Here is a 20,254-nt window from a genome sequence, read left to right as displayed (position 1 = left end):
ATGAAATTTTGATTAACTTTAACATGTTTTCACTAAGTGAAGGTTCAATCGTAAGACACATTCATTTATGCAAATTGATTTGCAAGATTATCAAAATCTAAAATATTTTGAAAATGGGGGGAAATTGTTGGAACATTTTCAAATATTTATAGTGTTCCAATAATTATATATGAAAATGTGTAATATCTTTTGGTTATTGATTAAGAGTTATATCATTTGATTTTTACAAAGAATTATAACCATACAAGCAATATTACTTAAATAGTTATGAGATATTAGTTGAATAATTTTGTCTTTTAAAGATGTGATTATTCGGAAAAGACATTTATTGAAAGTTATGTCTTTATGAAGAGACATGAGAATTCCTATAAATAGGAGTGAAATTTCATTTGGAAGATATACCAAAAAATTTTAAAAGTTCTTTCTATCCTTCCTGCATATTCTACTATTATTAAAATGCTCTATAAAAAATTACTGTAGAATTTTTTTTATAGAAATTGATTTTCTTGTTATACTTTGCTCAGTGCTTAGTGGACTATTTTCATCTGTGCAAAACGCAAATAGTCATCAGGTTTCATTGTATTCTCGAGGTTTATTTGCTTGAAACTCATTTACACATCGAGCATAGGTGGGGGCGAATAGAACCTTAAAGATAATGGCTTGATACATGTGTTGGAGCCTTATCCTATTGCTTCATTTTTGTATTTGAGTTGTTGTTCATGTTTCATTTGTGTGTTTAATATTTTCCTTATCGAAGTTTCGCATTAACACAAATTAGGTTATTTGTCATCATTTTTGTTAGTTTTTGCTGGAACTATAGTGACGGTTGATCATAGATGAAACCAACATGAACTCAGGGGAGATGATTTTAGAGGTCTGTGCAGAGATTTGCATTTTGGTCCCGCTAGTCTTTTGCGTTGGAGTGGAGAAGGAAAACCTTCGACGAGAATTGATGCTAACAGACCCGGAAGTTAAGGTAAGGGAATGAGGAGTCATTGCCACATCAATCGCTTAAATTGATGAACTAAAAAAAAATTAACGGCCACGTTAGCAGTCGTTAGTGTTTTAACGGTTCTAGACTAAAACAAACAAAAATGATAACTCGAATGACGATTTTATAAATTCTTAAAGTCGAGTGACCATTTACGTAATTTACCCTAACTTTATTTAAACATTAATTGCAATTTGTAGATTATAAATAAATATTAATAACTCTTGAATTTAAGATATTATATTTATTTATAATTAATATATTTAAATAAAATTATTAATATTAATTTATAATAAGTGTTTCACCATTTTTATTTTATTTAATGATAAAACATCATACTATTATTCATGAAATTATCAAATATTCTCCTTGGTAATTTAACTAAAAATATTTAAATTTACTAAAAATCAGATTCGGCACAGAATTATTTAATATTGAAAAACGCTAAGCCAACTTAAAGTAAATAATCCATGGATTCAGAAGCTGACATGGTGGATTATGATTGGTCTACTGAGATCGTAAAGTTTTTCACGAGATACCAAATTAGCCGGTTTACTTTGATCTAACTCGAGGGTATGGTAACCCCCATCATCTCCCTCGGGTTAAATTCAAACCAAACCAAACCAGATTTCACAAACCAAGAAAGCAGAGCTACACCCTAACGTCGCCGAAAAATAAAAATAAAGACCCATTTTTTTTTAATTTTTCTTAAAGTTGTTTTTTTTAAAATTTTAATTATTATTTTTTTAATTTTAATAATTTTGGGAGCGAGATCGCTAAATCTCTCAAAAACTCAAAAAAAAATTCAAAATCCCAAAATCCCTCACTATGGCCTTTCACGTAGCTTGCCCAATTACATGGTACAATATTTTTTTTTCATACACTAAAAGGAAAAAAAAAAAAAAAAAAAGGGGGCCTTCTATCTTTTCTCACTTTGCTCTCGAGAGCTTGTTGTATTAATGTTTATGGTTTCTCTTTGTTTTGTAGTCGGCGAATTTGCTTCTGTTCGCTAGGGTTTCCTCGGAATCTCCAGTCTACAAACTCCAAGGATGGTTTCTTGCAGGAAGTGGTTCAAGTCCAGGGCTTCTTGAAAGACCCCTGGGGCGTTAGGGTTTCTCGAGAGGGGACCGTGCAGGTCCCCGTACCTAAAGTCGCCCCGGTTCCTGCCGGGGATGGAGGCGGTGGCGGCGGCGCTGATTCCTTGGAGGAGTCGGCTCAGGCGAAGCGATTCTCGCTTCAGAGGAAGGCTGCTGCGGCAATGGTGGCGGCTGAGGATTATGCTAGGAGGGTTGAGTCGGGTGATATTTCGGTAATTTTCTTGCTTTTGTGTCTTAATTTTCATTTTGGGTTTCGGTGGAATGTAGTGGATTGTGAATTTTGTTGTCATTTAGGGGTTATGATGTTTAACTTCAGCTACATGAGTGTTTATGTTGGTAAATTTTGGCCATATATCGATTGCAAATTTTTATGCTCTATTTAAGTTTTATTTTGAAGTCTGTTTGGGTTGGATTCTGTTTTGGGTGGTTCGTTTTGTACTTAATTCAAATTTAAACAGTCCATATGTTTGTCTTGTATTGATGTCTGTATGTTATAATCTGAGTGATCCATGGTTTTGACTTCTGTAAACCTTGCATCGTGTAGTGAGCTCAGGAATACTGTTCTTGATTTTGAGGTAAATTAGAAAGAAGGATTCAATTTTGAGTTGGTTTTGATTGGAAATAAAACTTTGTAAAATGATAAGGGGAAAGGAAAAAGTAAGGGTCCTATGCTGGAATTGGTTACTATTCTATGTAGTATTCCCCCTTTTTTTTTTTTTTTTTTTTTGTATTTGGGCTTTCCAAGAAGTGATGAGGTCCTATTTACTTTACAGGTTGCATTAAAAAGTTCTGCTCTGGACGAGCAAGGTCAATCTAACACGAATGTAATGTGCCGCATGTGCTTTTTGGGTGAAAATGAAGGAAGTGAGAGGGCAAGAAGGATGCTCTCTTGTCGAAGTTGTGGCAAGAAGTACCACAGGAGCTGCTTGAAATCTTGGGCTAAACATAGAGGTACTAAACATAGAGTTGGTATAATTTATTGTGCTGTTATCTTATGCTACTGCTATAGTGCAGTCTTATGCATTTGGCATAATTGTAGATCTGTTTCATTGGAGTTCCTGGACGTGCCCTTACTGTCGAACCTGCGAGGTAATTTGTTATGCATATTAGTACACATTTGCACCCTATTATTTTCAAAATTCTTGGTTGCACCCATTGTTACTGATCTTTCTTTAGGTGTGCCGAAGTACTGGAGACCCAACTAGACTCATGTTCTGCAAAAGGTGTGATGGTGCATATCATTGCTACTGCCAACATCCGTCGCATAAGGTTGGATGTGCATTGCTTGCGCTTACTTTTATACCTCGATTACAAATAGAATGGCTCACAGAATCCCTGGATTGTGCAGAATGTTTCTTCTGGGCCATATTTGTGCCCTAAACATACAAGGTGTCACAGCTGTGGATCCAATGTCCCTGGAAATGGTTTAAGTGTGCGGTATGATTAGCAGCCAATAGAAACGAAGCTTTTGCACTGAAAATTTCTCCTTTCTATATAGATTTATGCTTCAATTTTCTTCTTAGCTTTTGAAACTATTTAATATGCCATTTTTGTTTTTAGTGCTTGCATAGCTAATGATTTTTCCTGACCTTCTTGAGAAGCATTTCTTTAGTATTAATAATATCGATATCTATTTTTTATATATATCTCACAGGTGGTTCTTGGGATACACTTGTTGTGATGCTTGTGGAAGGTTGTTTGTGAAGGGAAATTATTGCCCTGTATGTTTGAAGGTAAATTCCAGTTTTCTGGTTATTAATGGTGTTTAGGGGGTCTGATTTAAGGTTTACATACCCCCCTAGCGTAGAGAGTTTTGAATGAATCTGTTCCCTAAAAGTTGTTTCTTCAAATGAAAAAACAAGAAATACCGGTATTCTGAACTATTTTTATTTATTGATTATATTAGCCATGTGAACTCTCTCATGCTTCATGATTTTCTAGAAAGGTGAACTTACTAGGCATTGTGGTACAACTTTACAGGTTTACAGGGACTCTGAATCAACACCCATGGTCTGCTGTGATGTTTGCCAGCGTTGGGTGCACTGCCACTGTGATGGCATCAGGTTCCTTTCTACCTTTGTACTTTCAAAGGATCACCAATCTAATTCTTCTATGTTATATTGTTTATTTTTTATTTAACATGTTTGAAGAGGGCAGTTGCTGTCATATTATGTTGAGTTTGACACAAACAGAGGCCTATGTCTTTTTTGATGGATCATCTTTTCAAACAGAGGCCTATGTCTTTTTTGATGGATCATCTTTTCAACATGCATCAAGTCCCGTGGTTTTTTTCCTTTGTAAATATATAGCGTCAAAATAAGTGGTTAAATTTCTTAAGATTTTTGTAAAATGCTCTGCATGAGGTGTTTCCTTTTTGTAAAAGTTCTAGTACTCTAGTGAAAGAAGCAAGTGTGCCTTGTTTCAGCTTTATAATAGCCACACAAGTTTTGGATACTTTTTATTTATGAAAGAAATATTTTGCAGTGATGAAAGATATCTGCAGTTTCAAGTAGATGGCAATCTCCAGTATAAATGTGCAACTTGTCGTGGAGAGTGCTACCAGGTAGCTTTGCAGTGCAGGGTTCCTTTCTCCCTCTTGTTTTCTTCTTTCTCAGAAGGGAGATAGGCAAAGAATTCTTTTCAACTTACAACTGCTGTCATAATGTTTTACCAGGTTACAGATCTTGAGGATGCTGTCCGAGAGCTTTGGAAGAGAAGAGACATAGCTGATCAAGATATGATAGCTAGCCTGAGAGCTGCTGCAGGGCTGCCAACTCAAGAAGAAATATTTTCCATCTCTCCATATTCAGATGACGAGGAAAATGGTCCTATGATGCCGAAAAATGAATTTGGGCGTTCCCTGAAATTCTCTCTTAAAGGGCTTGCTGACAAATCACCGAAGAAGAACAAAGAATATGGAAAAAAATCTTCAAGTAAAAAGTATCCCAAGAAAAAGGCATACCAAGCATCTTTCATTAGCAAAGGAGAATCTCAGCTGAGTTTTGAGGGGAATCAAGATGTACAATCTCAAGGATACGGCTTGGGTGAGGACAGGAACAATGAAGTTGCGTCTCAGATAAATGACGGACAAGATATTTCTTCTCCCGTTGCTGGAATTTGTTCTACCAATCAGCCAGGGGTTTTGAAACACAAGCTGGTAGATGAGGTGATGGTTAGTGATGAAGATAGAACATCTCGTGTTATTAAAATCAAAAGCAATAAACCACATGATTTAGGTCGTGGAGATGATAATGGAAAACATAGTAACAAGTCAAAGACTCTGAAAGCTAAGAAATTAGTCATAAATCTAGGTGCACAAAAAATAAATGTTACCAACTCCCCAATGTCTGATGCTTCAAGCTTTCAAAGAGATCAAGATGTGACTTCATACAATGGTAAGGCTTGACTTATTCTGTTTATGATATCACTTGCATTTGCACATGTTCACATATTAAGATGGTCATATTTTTCTTACAGTCAGCTGTCCATTTCCTCTGATGTGCTGTCAGTGTTAAGTCCTAGATTGCTACTTGATATTTCTAGTTGCATCAAAAGATCTTCGTTTAGGTTTTTCTCTGGCCCATTTTTTTGTCAAGATTCTACTTATAGAATGTACAAGATACTGGATGACATGCAATAAAATGTTTTTTCTCTGGTTTGGGTGTTAACCTAAAAACTATTCTTACTTCAAATATTTGGCTAATATCAGGTGTTCAAGATGTAAATCAACATAGAATTGGTGACAAGTTTCTAGATCGGCATGATGGTACTGCTAAATCTGGTGATGGTAATATAGCTATCATGATCCATTGCTTTGGTGTTAAAAAGTTTCCATTTTTTGCTGGCGTTGGTGACCAGTTGGGAGGTGTTTTTTTCAATGTTCCCAGTTGAGACAGTACAAATGTTTTCTGTTTGCAGGAGATGGAGTTGATCGCTCTGCCAAGTCAAGAGGTGTGAGAATAACTGGGAGAGAAGGAAATTTGATTAAGTTTGGCAAAATTAGGCCTGAAGCTTCTGAATTGAGGTCCAAATTTGGTGTAGCAAACAGTTCTGATGGATATGGAATTGGTCCACTTGAACACACACGAATTCCCTCGGGCAAAGGAAGCATAGATGGAAATAGGCTTGCTGCTGCTCCTTCAGGTGAGGTCTCCACCCTAAGAGGGGGTAAGGTGGTGTCAGGAAAGCAGTTGGAAGACAGAGGTGATATGTATGGTGAAAGTTGTGAAGATTATGGTCACACACCTATTTTGAACTCTTTGCCAAAAGATCCCAAACCATCTCTTAAGTTCAAATTGAAGAAACCTGTTCTTGACAATCAGAATTCCCAGGCTCATTACGATGAGGAAAAGAGTTCTTCTATAAAGGGCCAAAGGTCAAAAAGAAAGAGACCATCTCCCTTCATGGAAAAATCATTGTTTAATGAAGATGAAGATGTTAATGTCACACAATCACATCAAGACAGTTTAATGGATGGCATGATGGATGCTAGTTGGATTTTAAAAAAGTTGGGGAAAGATGCAGTTGGGAAGAAAGTTGAAATTCATCAGGCCTCGGACAATTCATGGTAAAATTTGGCTATTGCTTTCTATGTCTTTTGCAGAATTCATTATTGAATTTGAGATTGTAAGATTGTTTTAGACACATTTCCAGAATTAAATCCATATTTATTTTGATATTGAACAAACAGGCATAAGGGTGCCGTTACTGACAGCATTGAAGGCACATCCACATTAGCAGTCAGGCTAGATGATGGTAGACTGAAGACTTTGGAACTTGGGAAGCAAGGCGTTCGTTTTGTTCTTCAAAAACAAAAGAGATCAAAAATTTGAACCTGAAAGGCCTAAGTTGTTCTTAGCGAGTGGATTTGTAGAGATTTTTTGTTCCCCCATTTTTCTAATTTGGCAGTGCTCTTATTTTGTACTGATGTTACTTTATAGCATAGGCATTTTGTTTCAGGCAGTTAAAAGTTTTCTAGTGAAGAATCCAAGGCTGTATGACGTTTTCTTATTGTAGTGGTTGGAATGGAACCGACCAATTCTCTTTTACACATCCCATCCTTCTCAGCATCTAAATTCACTTTTGTTACCTCTTTTTGCAGCTCATCAAACTTGAAAAAAGAACTAATTGGTTATAATACTTGGAATCAATAATCAGCAAAACATATTTTGAAGTTTAGAATCAAAATATAAGTGTGCATATTTGTTTCTTCAAATTGATAATAATTATACAGGGGGTGGGGGCAAGTCCAACAAGAGCCAGAAACCTACACAATCATCAGAGTCCAAGTCCTCTTGGATGGCAAGGAAATGTAATCCTCCACATGCCTTCTTTGCTGCTTCCCAAGCTTCAGCTTCACTTTTAGATGTCGGAGTTTTCTTGTAGGTTGCATAAACGTAACGAGTAGATATTCCAACGGATAGGATCAAGCAACCGCGACTGGTATCAGCCTCTACTGAACACACTTCCAATCCATTCATCCAAGCTGCACCAATGCATTTTCATTCACCCTTAAAATTTAGTTTTCAAGAAAAACCCCATAATTGAATTGTGAAGCCAATAATTGAGAAACAAGCTTCCAACAGCTATTTCTAATGGTAAAGGAGGAAATATTGAAAGAGATGGTAAACCTGCCTGCCAAAGGTTTTGCACGTGAAGAAGCCACTGCAAGTCCTGGAATCAATGTATTGTCATCAACTTCAATTCCCAGCAAATCCAAATCTAAACCAGCACCAAACACGAACCTTTCATCCAACGACGAAATCTCCTCTCGAATAGCTACAACGGAACAAGAGAAGGGTGTGAAAAGGGAGCAGGGTACTACTAACATTTTAGTTTAGAAATGAAGACATTATCATCTTCTTTGACGCAAATATTCATCCAACAGCTAAATAACAAGAAAAACAGTTCCAGGCCTTGTAAATGCATTGTTTAACGCCATTAGATGTGAAAGATATACCTGAAAAAGGTAACTGGACAAATGCCCATTTTTCTCCAAATAAGTTCTCTGGAAGTTCCATTGGGAAAGGGTTATCTAATGCCAAAAGTGGCTTGGAACCTTTTTGAAAACCAGGATGGCGCATGTATATAGTCTCATAACGTTCTTCTAACCAAAGAAGCAGTGACAGACACTGAAAAAAGGACAAGAACCATTTAACATAAGTAACATTATCATGTTTGGAATTAGAAGCTAAAAACTGAAGTTAATAGGTTAAATTTTACAAAATCCTCTGCCACAAACATATTATCACATGGCTAATTCTTTCCACGTAATAATCACAAGATATTTTAGTTAATAAATTTAACCATTTTTGCTGAAATTTCCAAATTCAATGAGTATATAGGGAATAATAAATCTGCGCATAATATATGAACTGATAGCAAAATTTGACTGGAAAACAAGCATCTATATCCACTTCTCTTGTACCCTTCAAGAATCTTTTAAGAGAAAGATTCAGAACTCACCCGTTTACTAGGAACAGGCTTTATGCCAAGCTCTTTACATGACTTTGTAATTATGGTTTGCATTTGTGACCTATAAATCCAAGAAGAACAAAAATCAATTAAGATAATTGAGTATGCTAACAATATAGTAAATATTTGCATATATGTTACAAGAAGATTGTAAAATTGACCTGAAGAAGCGGACTTTTTCTGGCAAAGGGACACCTAAATCCTCACTTATGGTTTCCATAGCATCTTTTAAAGTAACACTATTGATAACATTGTTGGGAAAGTACTTGGTATATTGAAGTGAAAGCGAACTGTCACACACTACCAGTTCCCATATCTTCTTGCCTCTAATATCTAGAATCGGCCTTGAGCAAAAATCCAGCTCCCACTCCGTAACACTCGAGGGATCGGTCTCCGAGTCAAGGTAGCTCAATTCTGAAGTTGGGTCGTCTTCTTCAGCGTCATCAAAAGCTTCTTCAGGCACTGACACTGAGCTTTCGGATATGGAATTTGGTTTAAAACGGTGGAGCTGTGGATGGGTTTTAGATGGAAAAAGGAATGGTACGTTGTTGGGTTTTGTGGAAAAGTGGGATTTGGAGAAGGGTTTGTGGGATTGGAGAGATGGGGATTTGATTCGTGTGGAATTGAAGCTTAGAGTTGCCATGGAAAGGCAGTGTGAAGATGATGGCGGGTTTTCAGTTATAGTAGAACGTGAACCACACATATATCTGTTGGCAGAGATGGGCTGAGTTTTTGGATAGAGCAGCAATTTCAACTTTGGGCCAAGAGCTTAGCCCGTTTAAAGGGTTAATTCACACAAGATATCCCCAATTTATTGCTAAAATTCTAAATTGATCCTGAACTTCAAAATGTTCTAATTGTCTTTTAGAATATCGTTATTGTATCAATAAAATCCTTCTATTAGTTTAACCATCATCTTATAGGATAAAAGAAAGCTTGATTATAACATAGTGTATATTTAAAATGCATTGATCAAATTGTAAATGTGTGTACCTTTCAAGAGTGCAGTTAGAAATTTTTTAAGGTGGATTGGTATTGAAACATAAATTTTAGAAAATTAAAGTGTGATTTTATCAGGTATTAAATTTTATTCCATCATTTTTAAAGAGAATGAAAATATTTTGATCATTTTAAAGGGCCAAATTACAACTTTATCATATATTAACTTTTAATTTTATAACAAGTGAGAGGATTAAACAAATTTTTTACCTACAAAATGGACAATTTAAAAACGATGTATTAAAAGAAAACATATAGTAACATTAAAATTTAGATCGACTATTCTTCTTTTACTATTAAATCCAAACTATACATGAAATAGGTTCTCACCTGTTTAAAATTTCCTCCACTTTAAAGTCATATTTGATCTACAAAATAACTTCCAAACTGTTATGCTTACAAAAGTATTATTCATACTTTAGTTTGAAGTTTTGAACCAATTTGAAATTTGAGCAATAGTTTGGGGACATTTGATAAAATTAACCCAATTCAAATAAAAAGGGAAAGAAAAAGAATAGGCTTTAAATGGCCACTGCTTCATTATGTGAGGATTGAACTGAGGAGATCTGAAGTTTGGACACTTTTATCTTTTTCCTCGGCTCCTCCTCCCTGCAACGCCTTCCAGCAGCCGACTGTTAAACAACAAACAAAACCCAAATCTCCTGTGTAATGAATGTAAGCTTTTAGTCTTTCAACATCTTCATTTCTTTCATTTTTTTTAAGCAGTTAGTACCATCGTGTGTGTCGTCGTTTGCGTTCTTCAACTGTTCGATTAAATGTCTCTTAGAACCCCTGTCTTCTAAAGTTACATATGTTTCCTTACACATCGATTGTTTCATTTAAAAGCAATACATGCATATATATGCTAGTTCGTCTATTTTTCTTAGTTTGGTGTTATTTTAACAAAAAAGGAAATGGAAATTTAACATAGTTTTTGTCATTAAGTGCGCAGTAGCAAAAGTTTATAGCTATTGCTGGTATAATTTGAATGTATGATCTAGCTTCCTTTAATGGATAGGTACCTAGAGGAGCAGCCTTTGTCTGGTTAAAAGGATGGTGAAGTTTTCAGCTTATTCTTTGATGATATCGTCATTTACACCTTTTCATTCTATTATCCTGAAAAACCCTCGCAGATTTTCTAGAAATATACCTTTCAACCATTCAACTAAATCAAGGGTCACTTCTTATTACCAAAACGTTCAATTACATACAGAAGGCGTGATGGGTGCTAGTCGCTATCTTCCTCCTCTATTTAGGTACGTAATAACATCTATGGCTTCCCCCCACCTTGTTTCCTTTACTTTTTTTTTTTTTTGCTTCAAACACCGTACGAATGAGAATGTATTTTTATTGTACGGTTTGCAGCGTAGCTCCCATGATGGAATGGACTGATAATCATTATAGGACTCTTGCGCGCCTTATCTCCAAACATGCGTGGCTTTACACAGAGATGCTTGCTGCTGAAACTATTGTTTATCAACAAGGGAATCTGGTAAGTTAGTGAAAGAAACATTTACATTTGGTAAGAGTATTATTTTTTAACCATGTTTTCATATATCAGTTAGCAATCAAATGATAATTGGTAATTTTTAGCCACTCACATGACTTGTTTTTGGGAAAGAGAAGGAAAATATTTTGCTTTTTTTGAAGAGTTCTTATTTTTTTCAAGTTCTTTTTCTCATTTTTATAATTTCAAGTTTAAATTTGTACTAAATATGCTTTATTTTATGTCTAACTATTGTAATAGATGTGTATTAAATAAGCTTTTTTCTCATGCTATTACACTAGTAACCACACGAGGCATTAGTGTCAGTAGTTGCAAACCTGGCATTGGGGAATCTTGAATCGAAAGCCCTTGGATAAAATCAGAACACCAATAAAGATGGAAAGAAAGCAGTGGAAATCTTAGATGTATTTTGGATTTCTCTGGTTGTTTTTGGTGAACATGTGTTGAATGCTGAACTTTATGCTTGCTAGTGCTAAACTGTAAACTGTTAATAATTGCTGATCTCTTCATTTCAACTTTGTTGCGTGCTCAGGACAAGTTCTTGGGATATTCTCCTGAACAGCATCCTATTGTCCTTCAAATTGGTGGGAGTAAATTAGAAAACTTGGCAAAAGCCACTGAACTTGCTAATGCATACAACTATGATGAGATTAATTTCAAGTTTGTACCATTTCTTTACATGATTTTTTTCACTTTCCTATTGCTTTGCATTTTTTTCTCATTAATGCATTTTCTTTTCTCTGTTTTTAATTATTGTTCTTGCCCCAAAACCAGTTGTGGGTGTCCTAGCCCAAAAGTTGCAGGGCATGGGTGCTTTGGTGTGCGTCTTATGCTTGATCCAAAGGTTTGATGGCAATGCTTGTAAAATTCTAAATGACAAGCTGATTAGAGAAGTTTTTCTTTTCCAATGTGCACTTATCTGTTCATTTTGTACTTACAAGGAAAGTTTGTTGGAGAAGCCATGTCAGTCATTGCTGCCAATACAAATGTTCCTGTCAGTGTTAAATGTCGGATTGGTGTTGATGATCATGATTCATATAATGAGCTCTGTAAGTTCTTTTGCCAATAATTAGCCATATAACTGAAACTAAATCTGATGATTGTTGTTGCTTTTCCTTTTTGGTAGTTAGGAAAGGATTGTTCCAGTCATTGTATTTAGTTCTGACAGCTTCATTGGATGCTTTATTTTTCTTTCTTCTTCTTTCTCAATTTCAGGTGATTTTATCTACAAGGTTTCTTCCCTATCACCAACTAGGCATTTCATCATACATTCACGGAAGGCTCTACTAAATGGCATTAGCCCGGCTGATAACCGAAGAATTCCCCCACTAAAGTAAGTTTTTATTGTGCTTCTTATTTGTTTATATCAAACAGTTCAGTTACCTTACCTGTTCATCTAAATTCATATACCTCTATGTACAAAACGAGCTGTTGATAACTTGCTTTTCTCTGAATTCAGATATGAGTTCTATTATGCACTCTTGCGTGACTTTCCGGACTTGACGTTTACCATAAATGGAGGCATTAATTCTGTTGTTGAGGTAAACCTTTTTGAAAACTGTATCTCTTTGATGATAATTAGTGTCCTCTGTTGTTATGTGGTGATGCCATAAATGTTATGTTGGGATCAGTTTCTGTTATTTCTCATACTGTGGTGAGAATGTTTTCCTTCACAGATTCAAATTAAAGGAATTTTGCATCATTTCTTTTTTGGATCTTATTACTATCTCATTCTGCCGTTAGTAATTACCATTAAATAACAGATGTTGCGTCCTGGAAAATTGAGCTTGACATTTGCTAATTGCTTTACCCTTTGGAGAACTGATAGGGAACAGAAACCTTCTGTTGAAAAGAGAAATATTTTGTTTGGATGGCTTAGAGTTTAATTGGCTTTGGGTCTTTAACCACCTCTGCCTTCTCTTTGGCATTGCTACCATAACTCTTGTCAGCGCTCTGATATGTGCAAAAAAAAAATCTATATCTTATTATCAATGGACATTTAAAATTGTAGGCAAATGCAGCTCTAAGAGAAGGAGCTCACGGTGTTATGGTTGGACGAGCTGCATATCACTAGTATGTATAATGCATCTCTTACTTTTTGCTTGCTATTAAGCTCTTGTTTTCCCATAATTAGAAGTCCTTACCCTCTAATCCTCTATTTTTGGCTAACTTGCTATTAGCTGACCGAAAGATGTTGGTTATCTTAAACAGCCCCTGGCAAACTCTGGGACATGTTGATACTGCAATATATGGTGCACCAAGTAGTGGTATTACACGCCGCGAGGTAGGATAGAAGATTGCTGCCCTTGATTGATGCATTTTGCTCAAATTTGTTATTAAGTTAATATCCTCTTATTGTTTATATCTCTACTTTTAGATCCTTCAACGATATCAAGAATATGGAGACTCTGTTCTGGGAAAAGATGGAAATAATAGACCTAATATCCGAGAAGTAGCGAAGGTAGGCAGTTTTGTCAGTTTTACAACATCATTGCATTTCTTTTGCTGATTATGGGAAATTGATGCTGTTATTGGCAATTGCAAATGGTTTTCAAAACCTTCAAAAATATACTGTGTTATTATTATCTCTATTGATGTTATGTTCTATTTTGGTCTGCTCATGTTTCTGGTTTATTTACGGTTTGTCTTGAACTTAATAATATAGCTTTTTTTTACCCCCATTACCTTCAGCCATAGTGTATCTTAATGAATCTGCAGCCTCTACTTAACCTTTTTTACTCGGAGCCTGGAAATGGTCTGTGGAAGCGCAAAGCCGACTCCGCTTTCATGCATTGCAAGGTATGAAAATTGTTGCAAACCTTCTTACTTCTACCTTCAGAGAGTTGGTACAACTTTGGGGAAATGGTCTGAATAGTTTTATCCTAGAAAGAATCGACAAAACTCTGCTACTCAATGCAGATAAATTTTCTTTAGCTTTGATCATTTAAGGGAATACACTTCATTCATTAGTCGAAGTAGCTTCCTGAAACTATGGATCCATAAATTTATGATTGGGATCCTTAAGTTCTTATACAACTCTCGCAAACTTTTATTAATGGCTGCTGACAGAGTTTTTGTTATTGCAGACAATGAAATCCTTCTTCGAGGAAACACTTGTGGCGATACCTGATTCAGTCTTGGATGCACCTATTGCTGGTGGAGTACCATCTGGTCGTGAAGATCTTTTTGCCAATGTACATGATTTATTGCCACCCCAATATCACGCGAGAGAAGAGGAAGCATTGTATGCTTAGATTTATAATGTCCTAAATTCCTCAGTTCCAATTCATATAATCTCAAATTACAATTTTTGTAGAATACGGCCTAATTGGTTCCATGTATGTTGAATTCTAAATTATATAAATGGTTAATTCAAAAGGTTTTGTTGTCACTCTATATGATCATTAGAATCTCTTGAATATTTTTCATTTTTCGGTCACTGGTTAGCCTTTTTTTTGTTTTGTTTTTTCATCCACATCCATTCTTCACTGGCCTGCCTTTCTCTAGCTGCAAAGGGTTATCTAGAGGGAGAGGCAGTTGTGTTCTCTACATTGTTGGCCCCAATCCATTTTTGTAAAATGGGTACCACCCAATAGATTTTAATGGCTACCACAGGTTTAGAACAAAGATAATATGAATGATGTGGCACTCAAATATTGGTCCAAAATTTTCTTCTGATAAGATCTCATATACGGATGCTCCATCCTCCACCTCATTTTTTTTTTCAGCATCTTTCTAGACTTAGAAATTTAAGCTAAAAAGGCCCCTCCATATTGGCACCTAAGAAGCACCTGCAGGAAAAATGGCATCCATCACCATGACAACATCATTCCTTAGCACCACTAACCTCACAAAGGGTTCTCCAAGAATTACCCAGCGGAGACTAGTGGTTGCCAATGCTGCTAAGGGAGCTCAAGTGGAGAGTGTCCAGATGAGCGGTGAGAGGAAAACAGAGGGCAACAATGGCAGGAGGGAGATGATGTTTGCAGCTGCAGCTGCTGCTATTTGCTCGGTTGCGGGGGTTGCAACGGCGGAGCCTAAACGTGGTAGTGCAGAGGCCAAGAAGGCGTATGCTCCTGTTTGTGTTACTATGCCAACTGCTAGGATCTGTCGCAACTGAGGCAGTGCCACTGCACTTTGCTCGAGTGCCATGACACTATGCTTGTTATGGGCAGGGGCTGAAGGATGTAATTTAATAATGCTTGTAATTTTTCATTTTTATAATTGAGAAACCTAATTTAAATTTGTGTTTTTCTTAATTGTGATGATCACATATGGATGTTTTGATTTGTTCCATTTTCATCTTTCTTATCTGGTTTCCAGCCATCAGGCGTTTACTCCATTGTCCTCTGTTCGGAAACTAAAGGCCTAATTATGATTTTAGTCCTTTTTACTATACTGAAGTTTTAAATTTGATATTTCCATTACTTTAATTTTATAAGATTATTTGTAAGCTGTAATTGATAATCCCTGTGTGTGTTAAAAGTGATGTGAATTTTAAACCTCAGTTATGGTGTATTAATCAAATATCATCTTTCATAAAAAAAAAAAAGTTTCTTTTACTGTTATTCAGTCCTATTTTAATGCCAAAAGAAAATTCAATCCTAATAAATTTACATGTTAGTGCTAATGGAATGCTTATTTGGGTTGGAGCATATTTAAGCGTGATTTTTTAAAAAATATTAAATTATATAAAAATATTTATTTATAGAAGTTACATGAAAAATGAAATTAGTATATACTAAATATAGTTAACGTATTTGATAAATGTCAGTTTTACATTATGATTTTTTTTATCTTTATTTTTAAAAATATTTCAATTTTAAATGAAAGAAACTTAAAATATAATATATAAAAATTAATTGAAAATATTTTTATTAATTGATAATTTACTATTTATTATTTTTATAATTATCAAACATATTTAAAACCATTAAATCATTAAAAATATTAAATTTTAAGGCTAATTTTAAAACTAGATAAATCAGTCGAACAAGAAATTAATAAGAATATTAGTTTACCTTAAATTGATTGACTTGTGAATTGATATGAACCGATTAAATTGGATTAAAAAATTAATAGAATATTTTATTCTATTTTTAATAAATTTTAATAATTTATTTGATCCAACCAACCAAACTAATCAAATTCGACATTGGAAACCTGATTTTTAATTGATTTATTTATTTTTAACTATTATCAAATAAATAAGTTTTTAAGTGCTCCTATAAACACCTTGGGGCGAAATTGTCCTCAAAAGCTCCCTTAATTTACGACGTTGTCACCACCTCCAGATCTCTCACTTCAGCATTCCCGTCTCCTACAAAGCAGATTCAGAAACCAAGGAATTCCTCAAAGACAAAACCACCATGGATGCTGTCCGCCACTACGACACTTCTTGGAATTCCTCCACCAACTGGTCTATCGCCGATGGTTCCCTCCTTCACTCTGTCATCTTCGAGTCATCATTAGCATCAATCGCCGGATCCGATCAACATGAACCTGCCCTCGATGATCTAACCGCCGTCGATTCCGCTCCTAAATCCCCCCTTATTTTGTGCCCTGCTTCACCTGATTCCGGCCCCTGCGAGATCACCAGTGAGTCCTCCCGAACTTATAACATGCCCTATTAGTATAGATTTAACAATTTCGAAAGAAAAGATTTATTGCGGTGCTGGTTGATCGTACTGGATAATTAGGTTTTCATTTTTTTGATGAAACATTCAGCCTTTTGATGTTAAATCAGTGGATTTACTTGTTCTTTACGATGTGAATTTTATTAGCATTATTGTTAGTATGTATCAAATTCCAAATTTTATTAGTATAGTTCATTTTGGCATGGGATGAAATCAAGCAAAGATATATTATTCCTTCCCCTTCAAATTCTTGTATTTTTCCTGACTTGCTTTGTGCAAATCATCTCATGCCTGCAGTTACTTTTGCCCAAAGCCATGAAGTAAGACAGATTTATGTCCGAAGTACTGGTCGGGTATATGAAATATACTATGCTCCTAAACCACAAAGCAGCAATGAGTATCTCAGTACCGTTCGCTGTGGTGTTGCCTGCAGAGATGAAGAAGTGCTTCTTGCACCCAATTTTGATGAATCTGCATTGGCTCATCTGAAAGGAGCCAATACGAAGTTGGATGAGAAGACACTGAAAAATGACAGCAATTCCAACTCGAATGAAGATGATTGGGTTGAAGTGAAAGCTCCTGGTACTCCTTTGCTTGATAGTGGAAGCACTGTGTCATCAAATTCTGTTGTGCACTCAGGTAGCACACAGGTGAGTGTTTTTTTCTTAATTGCAGATTCATTCAAGCAAATCTTCCTTCTTTACCCTTTTCTCGGTGTTCTATGGTGTTAGCTGCTCGTTATTGGTAATTTCAGAAGTTACCAGGGTTACCTGAACCTATTTCTATACAATTTGTGTGACTCTGGGAGTGGACTATAGGAGAGGTTGGAGAGAAAATAAATAAGAGCTTAATTCGTTATAGATGTTCAAAAGATTAGAATAGGGAAGCAACAATGGAATGGATAAGTAGTAATGGCCTTAGAAATGTAAACAATAAATGAATCTAAGTTAAAGGAACTGCATAATTTTAATTGCAGGTAGGAGTTGGTTTGGAACATAGTTGCAACAAGGAAATCTTAGTTTTAAGGGGTAAAATAGGAACCTGAGATAGCCCTTTCTTTCCCCTCTTCTGCTTTTCTCCTTTCTGAGCAAGAGACTATCACTAGAGTAACCGTGTAACACTTAGACATAGAGTTGTGATTGTGTCTTTATTTTAATCCACGGCTGATTGATGGAAGTTCTCAGGATTTATATGAGGCTACTGCTGAGATCAATGATGCAAACCCCTGCATGTCTATTACTCTCCGGTTGCTTTCTCTTCAAAATAAAGGCTGTGTATGTGTTGATGAACTCTATGTTTTTGCTGATCCTGTTGATATAGCTGATTCAGAAACTGAAGTCAGCCAGATGGGAAATGCGGGAGGAAATTCTCTTATGGCTATGCTTGCTCCCACACTTTTTCAGTTATCTAAAACAGCAGGTTTTCACCGCATAGAAAATGAAGTGATTTTTGGCTCAAAAACAAAGAAACAAGAAGATGGGTCAAAGAGTACTGAACCATTAAATTTTAGAAATGAAATCCTGCAAGAAGTAAAACCCAGTTTAGCCAATCAGTGGGAGGTGAACTTGCAGGAAGCAGTTGCAGCAACTACTGAACCAAATCAACATGAGATCCCCCCACTTAAGCATGTTACAATCAAGCCTGATGTAACATGTGGGCATATTGATAGATCCTTGAATGAGCTTGTTTCTCGAGTCAGTAGAGTAGAAGATCTCCTATTGAAGTTTGAAGAGAACATGCTAAAGCCCATAAGCAGCATTGATGCAAGGCTCCAGCGTGTAGAGCAGCAGCTTGGAGAACTTACTAAGAACCCTAAGACATCTGAATTGCCATCTTGCACAAAATTCTCTGCACCTGAATTTTCCTGCCAGAATTCTGATAATTATTCTTGTAACACTGGTAATGAATCTAACCAACTTGATGATGCATCACATGAGAAGGGTATTTTATCACCTAACCAACTTGATGAAACCATTTACCCGGTAAATGCTACTCGGTTATTCCCAAGACTTGTTGTCACTGCCCCTGATTTTTCCAATGCTGATGATGAGGATGATGACATTGCTTTAGAAACCGGTTCTGATCTGTCCAATGCTGATGATGAGGAAGATCTTGTTGCTTCAGAAACTGGTTCTTCTAAGGATAAACCAAAGCACACCATGTCAATTGATGATGCATTAGCATCTGCCCTTGCCAACTTCCTTTCTTCAACTTCCATAGAGAAAGAGAAGAATATTCAAGCTCCAACTGTAAAAGCTCCTGAAATTTTACATGAAGAAGATGGTATTATTGATAAAAAGGTGTCACCGGCATCTGAACCTTGCTGTCTTGATACAAGAGATGGAAAGGATTCAACAACAGCATTGGTGCCATCCGACTGTTCTTTAGAGAGGATAGGGGAGGTGACATGCTCTCTTAATGAGGTTAATTCTGAGCAAGCAGCTAAAGAAGTTGTTGAAGACTATCAAAAGCAAGGTCCTTGCCATGAGACGGTTGGCTACATTGATACTCCAGCCAAACATGAACACCAGATAGCGGGGGACATGGGAAATGGGGAAGTTAGCAGTGCAACAAGAAAAATTTTGGTTCTTGATGAAATGGATATTCTGAACCAATTCCTCGAAGATCATACTGATGATGAGTCTGATATTGATGTGGAAAGATCTCCTGGGGACAAGGAAATTAAAGGAGAAGTAGCTAAACAAGATCATCATGAAGACTTTCTGAAGAATTTTCTGGAATTATCACATGCTTCTTCTGTAGTGAATTTTGAAACTCCAATCCTGGATGTAAAGTTTACCTCCGAAGACAACTCCATTAACAAGTCGCCTCTTGAAGCCCTTTTGTCTGACATGCAAGTAACAGGTACTGCTGCTTCCTGCTCTAAGAAAAGTGATGATGGTTCCCTTGGAGCCCTTTTGTCAGACATGCAAGTCACAGATACTGCTGCTTCCTGCTCTAAAAAAAGTGATGATAGTTCTCAACCTGGTGAAGATTGCAAGTTGATTTCAGTTGACGAAGCGGATGTGGATGGTATGCCTTGGAACTTGGAGGTCGAAAACCTGGAGGATTATCCTGCATGTAACAACCATGAAATTGCGGAAACAAACCTTATATGAAAGAGTAGTACTAGCTAGCTTCATGATGTTGTAAATAATCTGTTTTTCATAGTAATGTTTTAGAAACTTGATCTTGACTGTTAAAGTAGAAGCTAGCTTTGTGTCCGAATATGTTGTAAATAATTTGTTTTTTAGAAACTTAAATGTGTAGATAGTTAATAGCTTTACGATTGATGGAATTGGGTTAGTAATAGAAGTAAGAAATTGATTACTAGTTGCTTACGGATTGATATTTGGGAGTCAGAGAGAGATTTGGACTTCCTATTATGGGCTATGCCATTTTTTTTTTTATTTCCAATTTTCGTTCTACAAAAATCAACCTTCTCAATAGTTACTGATAAAAATTGGTTTTATATCAGTTTTGGCACACCATATGGGTTTTATTAATATTTACGTTGTTTAACAAATTACTAAAAACTATATAGATATTT

General features: G+C 35.9%; 5 protein-coding genes across 8 annotated transcripts; 4 read left to right on the top strand and 1 right to left on the bottom strand.

Annotated features, from left to right (window-relative positions):
* Positions 1-1,581: 1,581 nt before the first annotated feature.
* LOC108469744 (uncharacterized) lies at positions 1,582-7,163 on the top strand. Its single transcript, XM_017770760.2, has 13 exons — positions 1,582-1,851; positions 1,979-2,300; positions 2,862-3,039; positions 3,128-3,177; positions 3,265-3,357; positions 3,437-3,525; positions 3,743-3,821; positions 4,069-4,151; positions 4,573-4,651; positions 4,763-5,483; positions 5,798-5,875; positions 6,007-6,655; positions 6,779-7,163. Exons 1-13 carry the CDS (start codon positions 1,820-1,822, stop codon positions 6,918-6,920), a joined length of 2,595 nt encoding a protein of 864 aa, XP_017626249.1. The 5' UTR covers positions 1,582-1,819; the 3' UTR covers positions 6,921-7,163.
* A 36-nt stretch (positions 7,164-7,199) lies between these two features.
* Positions 7,200-9,263, bottom strand: LOC108469745 (protein TAB2 homolog, chloroplastic). Of its 2 annotated transcripts, none has more exons than XM_017770761.2 (5): positions 8,724-9,261; positions 8,554-8,623; positions 8,048-8,219; positions 7,723-7,866; positions 7,200-7,573 (listed from the first exon to the last, which is right to left on the bottom strand). In XM_017770761.2, the coding sequence occupies exons 1-5, from the start codon at positions 9,203-9,205 to the stop codon at positions 7,314-7,316; spliced, it is 1,128 nt and encodes a 375-aa protein (XP_017626250.1). In that variant the 5' UTR covers positions 9,206-9,261; the 3' UTR covers positions 7,200-7,313. The 2 variants fall into 2 exon arrangements, with proteins under 2 accessions (XP_017626250.1, XP_017626252.1); XM_017770763.2 differs by having other exon boundaries at positions 7,395-7,573; positions 7,719-7,866; positions 8,724-9,263.
* Positions 9,264-10,081: 818 nt separating this feature from the next.
* LOC108470102 (uncharacterized) lies at positions 10,082-14,459 on the top strand. 3 transcript variants are annotated; one of them, XM_017771313.2, is made up of 14 exons: positions 10,084-10,236; positions 10,580-10,617; positions 10,695-10,817; positions 10,927-11,053; positions 11,601-11,728; positions 11,843-11,912; positions 12,015-12,117; positions 12,284-12,401; positions 12,528-12,609; positions 13,080-13,141; positions 13,280-13,352; positions 13,446-13,529; positions 13,787-13,867; positions 14,155-14,459. In XM_017771313.2, exons 3-14 carry the CDS (start codon positions 10,783-10,785, stop codon positions 14,320-14,322), a joined length of 1,131 nt encoding a protein of 376 aa, XP_017626802.1. In that variant the 5' UTR covers positions 10,084-10,236; positions 10,580-10,617; positions 10,695-10,782; the 3' UTR covers positions 14,323-14,459. The 3 variants fall into 3 exon arrangements, with proteins under 3 accessions (XP_017626801.1, XP_017626802.1, XP_017626800.1); XM_017771312.2 differs by lacking the exon at positions 10,580-10,617 and having other exon boundaries at positions 10,082-10,236; XM_017771311.2 differs by having other exon boundaries at positions 10,580-10,817.
* A 342-nt stretch (positions 14,460-14,801) lies between these two features.
* On the top strand, positions 14,802-15,327 carry LOC108470103 (photosystem II 5 kDa protein, chloroplastic). Its single transcript, XM_017771314.2, has one exon. The coding sequence runs from the start codon at positions 14,871-14,873 to the stop codon at positions 15,186-15,188; it is 318 nt and encodes a 105-aa protein (XP_017626803.1). The 5' UTR covers positions 14,802-14,870; the 3' UTR covers positions 15,189-15,327.
* Positions 15,328-16,222: 895 nt separating this feature from the next.
* Positions 16,223-20,138, top strand: LOC108467426 (uncharacterized). Its single transcript, XM_017768031.2, has 3 exons — positions 16,223-16,666; positions 17,002-17,354; positions 17,889-20,138. The coding sequence occupies exons 1-3, from the start codon at positions 16,438-16,440 to the stop codon at positions 19,821-19,823; spliced, it is 2,517 nt and encodes an 838-aa protein (XP_017623520.1). The 5' UTR covers positions 16,223-16,437; the 3' UTR covers positions 19,824-20,138.
* The last annotated feature ends 116 nt before the right edge of the window (positions 20,139-20,254 follow it).

Source organism: Gossypium arboreum, chromosome 8, assembly GCF_025698485.1.
Source record: "Gossypium arboreum isolate Shixiya-1 chromosome 8, ASM2569848v2, whole genome shotgun sequence".
Classification (NCBI taxonomy): domain Eukaryota; kingdom Viridiplantae; phylum Streptophyta; class Magnoliopsida; order Malvales; family Malvaceae; genus Gossypium; species Gossypium arboreum.
Note: the sequence above shows the minus strand (reverse complement) of the source record. Positions and strands in the feature narration are given on the sequence as shown.